This window comes from Hyperolius riggenbachi, chromosome 3, assembly GCF_040937935.1.
Source record: "Hyperolius riggenbachi isolate aHypRig1 chromosome 3, aHypRig1.pri, whole genome shotgun sequence".
Classification (NCBI taxonomy): Eukaryota; Metazoa; Chordata; class Amphibia; order Anura; family Hyperoliidae; genus Hyperolius; species Hyperolius riggenbachi.
The window spans coordinates 407,303,657-407,314,836 of record NC_090648.1 but is presented as its reverse complement, the minus strand read 5'-3'; the positions used below and the strand labels follow the sequence as shown (position 1 = coordinate 407,314,836).

The following is an 11,180-nucleotide window of genomic DNA, read 5'->3' as shown; positions in this document are numbered from 1 at the left end:
CAGCCCCCATCACGCTCATAGTCCCTTACCATCCTCCCAATCTGCCCCTAATTCCTCTTGTAATTCATAGAGGGGTGGCTCGGCCGTGCATGCCCCATTATGCTCTCAACGTTGGGAGTGTTCCACGTCTGTGCAGTACTACTGACGGGGGAGTGTGCGAAGCCAGACTGCACAAACTGGCCCCGACTGGCTGAAGTACCGGGCTGCCTGGAGGATCCAGGAAACCCGGGGAGACAGCAAGTTACCATTGATCCTGAAGGGGGCTGGAGGAAGCCCCAGGTATGTATAATTATTATTATTTTTTATCTCTAAAAATCTTTAAATAGTCAATGAATGTCATGCTACTAATTCCATAAATCCAACTTAAATGTAAATTTTATGGATATTTATGCAACATGCAAATACACTGTTAATGTAAATTATTTTATTTGTAAATGCATTTACTATCACTCTAAGTTTGTGTCAGGGATACAATTGCAGAACCACTGATTCTCCCTCTTTTTTAGCTACCCTTGGTATGATCTGATGATACAGGTAAGCACTGAAAACCTTTACTGCCAAAAACATATCGTTTTTGTAAATTCAGCCCAGGTTTGCTCGATGACACTGTCTTTCCAGTCTTAGTAAACCAGGGCCATTATTTTAAAGATGAGCCATGAATTTAGTGACACTTGACTGATTACTAAATAATTTAAATGTATTAGCAATTTTATCTGCATAGATAGTTTTAAAACAGCCTGTTAAACCTGGTTTAAACATAATTATATATAAAGAGGCAAAACAAAAGAGATGTGACAAGATTGTCTAATCGGTCTACAGAAAGCATACAAAACTGTTACCTGATATTGTCAAAGTGTCCTTCAAATTATATTGTCAACAATATCCTTCGAAAACTCTAAAAACATCACTAATATATTTGTAGTATCATCTCATGTGCTATCCGTATATTTATGATGCTCTTAGCAATTTGACACATTTTTTCATAAAGAAATAAAGGGTCTGATTTTAAAATAGAAAAGTGAAAAAGCTACTGTACATGCTGTGCCACTGTCTGTAGTAATTAGGACATTTGAAATCTCCTCCCACCCTCTTCAGAAAAAAGGAATTACATCAGCACAGAAGTAGGAATTTCCGTATAACCTTTGCTAGTTAATTAAACTTGGATTTGGTTATTGCTTTGTGATACTTTGCCGAACAGTCAGCATTTCATAGGAATTATAATGCTGATCAAGAATTAAACTCCGACTCTGTACAAAGGGCAGCTGGTGCTTCCTCCCTCCATGTGCTCAGTACTGAAACACAAAGACCAGAACAAAGATCTTCGGCTTTTCCGGCCTTCTTTCTGTTTTATTTATTGTCAGACACCGTAAAATGCCAGAAATGTTGATGGAAATAGAAGAGGTAAGATTGATAGATTCTGAGATTTCATTGGGGATGGCTGTTGCATTATGGTTTAAATTTCATTGTCTTTACATTTTGCTGTTTAGTTAGTGACTTCGACCTATGGCTAAGCGTATATGCTTCTAGGAAGAGGAACCTCCTATTTCATTAACCTGTTAGTGACTTCCATGTTCTGTGTTAATGATCTTTCTAAATACTGCAAAAAAAGATATTTTAGGGCACTATTTCTGTAGATAAAATAAGCAATGTGAAAATAAAAATACACTGGGTTTTTTTACGACCTTTATTTGTCACAACAAAAAAAGGAATTATGTGTTCCTTTTCATTACTTATGAATGTAAGAGTCTTTAAATGAATTTTTTATCCAACATTGACATTTAATCATTTGTATCCGATGTTTATTTATTTTACTTTTTTATCCGGATGACTTGCTTTGATTTGCACACATGCTTTAACATTCACAATACCTTTTGTTTACATGCAAATTCTAGTACTGTAAAATGTATGCTTTTACATAAACAGAATGTGAATGATTTATTAAACAAAGTGCAAGGATCTAGGACAACTCAAGCCGTACACAGATGGACATCTGACCAGGTCATACAGCAATTGTGGAGGCTGCAGAATGCCTTGCAGTATCTCCCATTTGTTTAAATTCTGTCCGTTTTCCATGGGTGAGGGAACCTCATGCAAAACCGCAAATAATGAAAGTCTATGAGGCACTATGCAGAATGGAGCTAGCTGTGTTTTTTAATGTAACATTTCGAAAGCAGAATGCAAGTTGGATCTTTCTGCATACTGTAAGTGAATGCATGTGATTCACATGCAATGCTTTCCAATTGGGAGGGGGAAACCCGTGCATTTCAAATGCATTTTTCATATAATAAACATACTGTATTTTTCTCCATTGAAATTATTTAAAAAACACAAAATGCATACACATGAAAACGCATACAAACACAAATGCAAAACGCGTAAAAAAAACAACAAAAAGAACTGCAGAACTAAAAAATAAAATAAAAAAAACATTGAAAAAATTTAGTAATTGCACCTGGCAGAAATCTCATAGTTTCATAGTGTGCTTCCTGCTTTTGAGGTTGTCAGTGAAATACAAATATTTGTGCTTTGCCTGGAAAGCATATGCAACTTGGACTATTACCAAAGTAATAGTGTTGGGCATAATGTCTCATAATTTAGTTATTACACACTACAACATCATAGTCGCAGTCCGTAATCAGTCACAAATATGCATTATGACTACGGGTGCTTTCGTAATTTCACCCGTTATTACGAGAGAGTCATAATTACGATTGGGGTACGTTATGGAACTGCAGTTTTTTTTTAAAGGTTTGGACCAATGAGAACGTCCGTAGCAGCCAATAGGAATGAGCTGAGCTCTGGGCCAACCCCTCTTTATATAAGGTGGATGACATTTTGGATTAACTCCTTGCTGTTACTCAGTTCTGTGTGGAGAGGTTGTGTTGGGGAGAGCAGATCAGTGCTGTGTATTTGCATTTTGCAATTGATTGTACTTACAATGTGTGAGAAAACGCGGAAAGGCCGCCGCCTGTGCCAAGAGCAAGGCGGCTGACTCCGCGTTCAACGCGGCGGTTTGCACACATAGACACGTGTCTGGTAGTATGGTGGAATGCCGAAAACCCGCCGCATGTTCTGACAGCAAAGCGGCTGTTTCCGCGTCCAACGTGGCGGTTTGCATGCAGCAGCATGCGCTTGGTGTGGCTGGGTCTGTTAGTGCACATAGGCAGATGGAGAGCTACGCGCGCGCGGGCCTAAACTCAGGACCTTTATACCAGCAGGGGAAGTGTCAGCTGATCAGGAAGATCAGCTGATTCCTGCAGGACTCATGATTGGCTGAATGGTTCGGGCGGGGCGGCAGAGTCCAGCAACTATATATTCTGCTGCTTGTCAGTTGCTGGTTGTCTGCCATTGCTAACACTTGCGTGAAGGCACTCAGACCATAGTCAGATCCTTACAGTGTGTTTGAACTAGGTGGACCTGGGAATTCACACATAGCTAGATTCTGTTGATAGCTTAAAGTACTAATTGAATTGTATTATTTATTAGACCAGTTCCAGGGTGTTGAGATCAAGGCCCTCACACCCCAGACTAGGAATACTGTATATCTTCTGTGTATTCTCTAGCATAGTTCCAGGGTGTTGAGATCAAGGCTCTCACACCCAAGATTAGGGAACTGTATTGTCTTTGTGTTATATTCCAGACTAGTTCCAGGGTGTTGATGATCACGGAACTCACACCCAAGACTAGGCATTGTACATTATCTGTTATGACCTTCTGCTTTCCTGACCATCCCTCTGCTTTCTGATTCGGTACCACGCATATCTGTTATCACGTTGCCAAACCCTGCCTGTCTTGGATACCGAATCAGCCTTCTGTCTTTGTACCTTATCTGTCTGTCTGTTGCCGACCTGGCTAGTCCGACCTCGAGAACTATCTCCTCTGTTTAGAGATAGTTCACAGATCTGTCAGTGACACTCCACCCTTGGTGTCACTCGCACTCTGGTCCTTCCTACACTCAGCCTGTCTTCCCCCCTTTGGGAGCCTCAGGCAGAGGGAGGAGCCTGTCCTTCAGGCAGTATCCCATACTGCCTTGTATCCCCTTTACGGGGACCCTCCTCAAAGTATTACTGTTGCACCAAACACTTACACTCTCTCAGGTGTCTAGAGGTTAGACATATCTGATTATTGACGATTCCGCAGATCCTCAATAATCGGGTATATCTGTATTCTTGGGGATACTGCGGATCGCCAAGGATCAGATTCTCTCTCTGGTTGCTGACACCGATCGTTACACAATGCTTAGCTTTGTGATTCAGGTAAAATTAGCTTACTAATTATTTGCTTTGTCATTCAGTTAGAGAGTTAGCTTACTGCACTAGTGTAGTGAAATAATAGTGTGTAGTCAGAGATAGTTTAGAGACAGATATTTCCTACATTTTAGCAGTAGTGGTAGTTAGGGCCCAGGGATAGGGAAGGAACCAGTTTGTGACTTAGTTAGCTTAGTTAATAGTCTGCAAAGTGTGTTATTGTTTTAGACAGTTAGTACTAGTAGTAGCAGAAGTAGTAGTCACTACTAGTCAGTGTGTCATTCAGTATAGTTATTTCTGAGATACTTGTTTGACTACTAAAGTTTATCTAGATATATTGATCATTTTTCTGAGTCAGTTATAGAGTTAGCTTAGTGTACTAGTGACTAGAATAGCACTTTCTGATTGTTAGTTTACAGAGCATTTTCCTGTGATTGGCTGCAGTTGGGGTCAGGGACTTACTTTGTTTTTGAGCTAGCAGCAGCAAGTTAATTTGCATTAGTATATTTATTATTATTTTTTTCTAGCAAGTATAGTCAGTGTTCACTTGTGTGCTATTTCTTGTTTGTGCTTTTTTCGTAGTTTGTCATTGCACTTGTGTTTTGTCTCGTAGCTGTTGCCTTGTATTTGGTCTCTTTTGTCTGACAGTGTTTTTTGCTAAAAAAAATATAAAAATAAAAATTGTTTCTGCTTACTTGTGCTCAGTGTGTTAAAGAACTTGTCACATCTCTTGTTTACTTCATTTTTTTTTACTTTTACACGTGTTCGCACAAGTTTTTGCTTTCACACGTGTTCACATGTGTTTGTGCACAAAGCGCTTAAAAAAAAAAAACATAGAAGAATAATTCCAGTATTTGTATAGAGTTTTTCTACTGTTGGGCCCAAAGTGTTTGCGAGGCAGCGACTAGAACGCACTCAGTAGGCAGTAGCAGTGTTAAGGAGTCTCGCCCAAGAACTCCTTACTGAAATACAGTTGGGATGCGAAAGTTTGGGCAACCTTGTTAATTGTCATAATTTTCCTGTTTAATCATTGGTTGTTACGATAAAAATGTCAGTTAAATATATCATATAGGAGACACACACAGTGATATTTAAGAAGTGAAATTAAGTTTATTGGATTTACAGAAAGTGTGCAATAATTGTTTAAACAAAATTAGGCAGGTGCCTAAATTTGGGCACTACAAAAAAAAAATCAATATTTAGTAGATCTTCCTTTTGCAGAAATTACAGCCCATAAATGATTCCTGTAGGTTCCAATGAGAGTGTGGATTCTGGTTGAAGGGATTTTCAACCATTCCTCTTTACAAAACATCTCTAGTTCATTCAGATGTGATGGCTTCCAAGCATGGCCAGCTCTCTGTAGCCTCCCTGGCGTTCTGATTCCCCAGGATTTCCATGGAAAAAGTGGTTCAATTAATTTCCAATAATTTTCAACCTTTTTTTTATTGCAATCAATTTTTTTTAACCACTTGAGGACCTAGCCTTTACCCCCCCTTAAGGACCAGCGCTGTTTTTTCAGATCTGTGCTGGGTGGGCTCTACAGCCCCCAGCACAGATCAAGTGACAGGCAGAGCGACCAGATCACCCCCCTTTTTTCCCCACTAGGGGGATGATGTGCTGGGGGGGGGGGTCTGATCGCTCCTGCATGCTGTGGGTGGCGGGGGGGGCACCTCAAAGCCCCCTCCACCGCAAGATTCCCCCTCTCCCTCTCCTCCCTCCCTGCCCGAGAGATCGAGGGCTGCACAGGAACGGATCTGTCCTGTGCAGCCTCTAACAGGCTCCTCGCTGTCCCCGCTGATTGGCCGGGGATCGCTGATCTACTACAACGCTGCTACTGTAGCAGTGTTGTAAAAATCTAAACAAAGCGGATTATTTCCGCTTGTGTTTACATTTAGCCTGCGAGGCGCGATCGGCGGCCCGCAGGCTATTCACGGAGCCCCCCACCGTGAAATGACTGATTAATTAGCCTGCAGCCAGCGCTGGTCCTGCAGCTGCCACTTTGCCGACGCGCGTTATGAGTGCGCGGTCGGCAAGTGGTTGAATATTGAATTCAATACAGGTTATTGTATTGAATTCAACAAAAAAAAAAGTGTTTGCAGTGAGATGTTGATGACGCTGTGTGACCCTGGTGTCATTAACGCCGATCGGCGGGGGACATGTCATCGCTGAGGGAGAAGCAGAATCCGTACACGGACATGGAAGACGGCACTGGGGAAGCTATCAGAGGTATGCGACGAGGGATCAGCACGCCGATGGTGAGTATAAGACCCAGATGTGAAGCCAGGTGTATAAGGAGCCACATGTAGCCAGATGTCAGGGTAGCCAGGAGTGTAGCCAGATGTCAGGGTAGCCAGATGTATAGGTAGTCAGGTGTCAGGGTAGCCAGGAGTGTAGCCAGTTATGGGTAGCCAGGTGTGTAGCCAGGAGTATAGGGTGCCAGGTGTAGCCAGTTATAGGGAGGTAGGTGTAGCCAGTTATAGGGTGCCAGGTGTGGCCAGTTATAGGGAGGTAGGTGTAGCCAGTTATAGGGAGGTAGGTGTAGCCAGTTATAGGGTGCCAGGTTTAGCCAGGTATATAGGGGAGCCAGGTATATAGCGTGCCAGGTGTAGCCAGGGGTATAGGGTGCAGGTGTAGGCAGGAGTATAGGGTGCCAGATGTCCCCTCCCTCCCGATCCCCCCCTCGATCCTCGCTTTTGTGCTGGGGGATCCTCCTTTGCGGGCGGGGGGGTTACCCCTTCTGTGCAGCATGCGGGTGGCCTCTCGTCTTGGTGATGTCACCAAGCCTCGTAATGTAACTGCGGAGACGGGACTTTGCGATGGAGGAAGAAGTGTTGCGCTGGGGAGGGCCCCCGGGTGAGTAGTTCTATTTGCTCAAAGGGCTTAGACAGGGAGGGGGGGGGAAGCGAGGATGGGGGGGCGAGGGGTAGAGGCCACCCGCACGCTGCACAGAAGGGGAATCCCCCCGCCCACAGAGGGGGATCCCCCAGCCGACAATAGCGCCGCACAGAAGGGGGATACCCCCGCCCGCAGAGAGGGATCCCCCATCACAAAATACCGCTGCACAGAAGGGGGATCCCCCCGCCCGCAGAGGGGGATACCCCAGCCGACAATAGCGCCACACAGAAGGGGGATACCCCCGCCCGCAGAGGTGGATCCCCCATCCCAAAATACAGCTGCACAGAAGGGGGATCCCCAGCCCGCCCTAGGGAGAAGCATGCAGCAGCCTGCAGAGCCTGCTAGAGGCTGCTGCACCGCTGCTGATCACAGCGTGAGAGGGGAAAGTGCAGGACGAGCTGAGCTCGTCCAGAACATTTCTAGCAAGTTTTCTTTGGATGACCTCAGCTCGTCCGGAACGCTAAGTAGGTTAACTCACACCACAGATTTTCAATTATATTCAGGTCTGGAGACTGAGATGGTCATTGCAGAATGTTGTACTTGTTCCTCTGTATGAATGCCTTAGTGAATTTTGAGCAGTGTTTAGGGCCGTTGTCTTGTTGAAAGATCCAGCCCCAGCGCTGCTTCAGCTTTGTCACTGATTCCAGGACATTGGTCTCCAGAATCTGCTGATACTGAGTGGAATCCATGCGTCCCTCAACTTCGACAAGTTTCCTAGTCCCTGCACTGGCCACACAGCCCCACAGCATGATGGAACCAACCCCATATTTTACTATAGGTAGCAGGTGTTTTCTTGGAATGCTGTGTTGTTTTTCCTCCATGCATAATGCCCCTTGTTATGCCCAAATAACTCAATTTTCGTTTCATCAGTCCACAGCACCTTATTCCAAAATGAAGCTGGCTAGTCCAAATGTGCTTTAGCATACCTCTAGAGGCTCTGTTTGGAGAAAAGGCTTTCTCTCACATACAGCTTCGCCTTGTGTAAAGTGCTCCAAATGGTTGAACGATGCACAGTGACTCCATCTGCAGCAAGATGATGTTGTAGGTCTTTGGTGCTGCTCAGTTGATTGACCCTGACTGTTCTCACCATTCATAGCTTTTGTCTATCCAGGATTTTTCTTAGTCTGCCACTTCAAGCCTTAACTTGAACTGAGCCTGTGGTTTTCCATTTCCTCAATATGTTCCTAACTGTGGAAACAGACAGTTGAAATCTCTGAGACAGCTTTCTGTATCCTTCCTCTAAACCCTTATGGTGAACAATCTTTGTCTTCAGGTCATTTGAGAGTTGTTTTGAGACCCCCATGTTTCTACTCTTCAGAGAAAATTAAAACAGGAGGGAAACTTACAATTGCCCCCCTTAAATACTCTTTCTCACAATTGGATTCACCTGTGAATGTAGTTAAGGGGTCACTGAGCTTACTAAGCCAATTTGAGTTCCAATAATTAGTTCTTAAGGTTTTGGAATCAATAAAATGACAACAGTGCCCACATTTATGCACCTGCCTAATTTTGTTTAAACAATTATTGCACATGTTCTGTAAATCTAATAAACTTCATTTCACTTCTCAAATATCACTGTGTGTGTCTCCTATATAATATATTTAACTGACATTTTTTATCGTAACAACCAACGATTTATACAGAACAAGCATGACGATTAACAAGGTTGCCATAACTTCGCATCCCACTGTAGGTGCTAGTTTACTGAAAAGAGACAAGATTTGAACTCAGGTCTCCTATGTCAGAGCCAGAACCCTTAACCATTACACCATCCAGCCATGGTATAGTTTCTGTTTTACAAGTGTCGGTTTAAATACAGTACCTGTGTTTTCATGTACATTACTTGCCTTTTTTTTATGTATTTAGAGGTACAGACTAACCAGCAAGCTCATGGTGACCCAGAACTCATTGGAGTGTGTAAGGGACTACAATGGTCCTAAAAGCCCCCTTACTAAAATGCTAAGAAAAACAAAAGTTTGCTTTCTTAAAATAAAAAGAATTTGCTTTCTTAAAACAGAAAGAATTTGCGATAATTCAGGTTGGAGTGAGCTTGAGATGTCTCCCAGTGCATCACTGCTGAATATGTGCAAATTAACCATTGTTACCCTGGGAAGCTAAACACACCTCCAGAACCGCTGGAATGCAATGATGAGTCAGTTTGTTAATTTGTACAGAGCCATAATAATCCAACATGCATACAGACTGTTTCAGATTGTTTGATCCTCATCAGTGCATGGCATGGATTAATTTGGCTCTATGGAGTAGGGCTTGTAACACCGAGAGGTACAGATTAACCAGCAAGCTCATGGTGACCCAGAACTCATTGGAGTGTGTAAGGGACTACAATGGTCCTAAAAGCTCCCTTACTAAAATGCTAAGATGTATTTAGAACATCTATTAGGTTGGGATTTAGTGTATTTCAATAGTGATAGGTCGAACATCAAATTTAAGATTCGCGAACGTGAATTTCTGCAAAAGTTTGCGAATCTGCGAATCACCATAGACTTCAATGCGCAGGCAAATTCTAAAACCTACAGGGACTGTTTCTGGCTAAAAAAGTGATGGAAAAGTTGTTTAAAGGGGCCTAACACCTGAATGGGGGCATGCGGGAGGGGGATCCAATGGCAAAAGTCCCACCAAAAATTACGTAGTTGACACAGAGTCGTGTTTTCATCTCTAAAGGGAAGAAATCACATTACATTCCTAAATTGGTGGAATAAAGTGCTTTAAAACGTCCGGCATGTGTACACGTCCATCTGGTAGTGTAAGGGTTAAGCCCTCATTACACTGACAGACCAAACATTTAATGCACCGCAGTCCGCAAACTACAGCAAAGACCTTTAGTGATTACATCAGGTGAGCATATCTTTGTTTTCACTAGTTGATACCTCCAGGAAATACATGTTTGTCCTCTTGGTGGCAATCTTTGTGTAGTGGTGTGTGCACAATCATGGGAGTGCAGGCGATCGTGGTTTTCCAGCCTCTATGGTCAGGCTGAGGTAGTTCAATGACAGTTAAGTGACCAAAATAACACTGATTCTACATTGAGGCCTTATATAGGGGGCAGTAGTGGATACTAAATGTGAGTAATGGTGTGAAGGATTATTGGGTTATGGTCAGTGCACTACTAGGGCCAGCAGACCTGTCTACAACAGCTAACTTGTGCACTGGCCACAGAAGAGCAATACAATAGCAAGCAAAACAATGTATCAGCCCTAAGAAAAGCTTAGCTGTTCAGAACAATGTTGTAGCAGCAAGAATCTGCTATGAGGACACAGAACACATGCCTACCTAACTCTTTTCCTGTCAGCAACACACTGTCCCTCATCTGCCTAGCACAGAAGCCAAACACAGACTGCAAAATGGTTTCTGTGCTGGCTTTCTGATAGGTGGGGGGCGGTCCGGACAGCAGGGATAGCTGATTGGCACCATGTGTATGCTGACTCTGGGGTGAGGGGTCAAAGTTTGGCTCCATTACAATGTGTAGGGGCGAATCGAACATCGCATGTATTCGCCTGAGGGGGTGAATGTGAACAACCCTTGTTCGCCACAAACTATTTGCTGGCAGAACAGTTCGGCCTAGCTCTATATTTAAATAGTTGAAGTAATAGTTCAGTGGTAAGGTTGTTTCAATCTGCACTTACATCACACTGCATTTATATGGCATCAACTCAGTTTGCACCATCACTACACATTTAATTTACAGGCTAAGTGGAAAAGGAATGAGAATTGGCTCTTGGGTGCATGAGAAAGACAAACAACATTTTATTAATGACAATCACATATACATGCAAAATTGATACAAAAACACAAAACCGAAGACCCTATAAAACCCCCCCCCCACAACTAAACCCATAAAAATTCTCCCCATACGCTAGACCAACACCAAAAAAAGGGGGCTGCAGTCCCCAGTGTGGCAAACTCTAGGATTCCTGTGCTCCAGAGGAGGGCAAAAGGTGATACTGATGAAAAAATGTGGCTGTAATCACAATGGCACATAGATGATGAAGTTCATAACAGCCAGTGACGGCTGATGAA

General features: G+C 43.2%; 1 protein-coding gene across 2 annotated transcripts in view; it reads left to right on the top strand.

Annotated features, from left to right (window-relative positions):
* Positions 1–1,100: 1,100 nt before the first annotated feature.
* MAT2B (methionine adenosyltransferase 2 non-catalytic beta subunit) overlaps positions 1,101–11,180 on the top strand; it is a 161,559-nt gene continuing 151,479 nt past the window's right edge. For both annotated transcript variants that reach the window (XM_068277426.1, XM_068277427.1), the window contains exon 1: positions 1,101–1,401. In XM_068277426.1, coding sequence (XP_068133527.1) covers positions 1,372–1,401 — 30 coding nt within the window. In that variant the 5' untranslated portion in view covers positions 1,101–1,371. The remainder of the gene's footprint in view (positions 1,402–11,180) is intronic.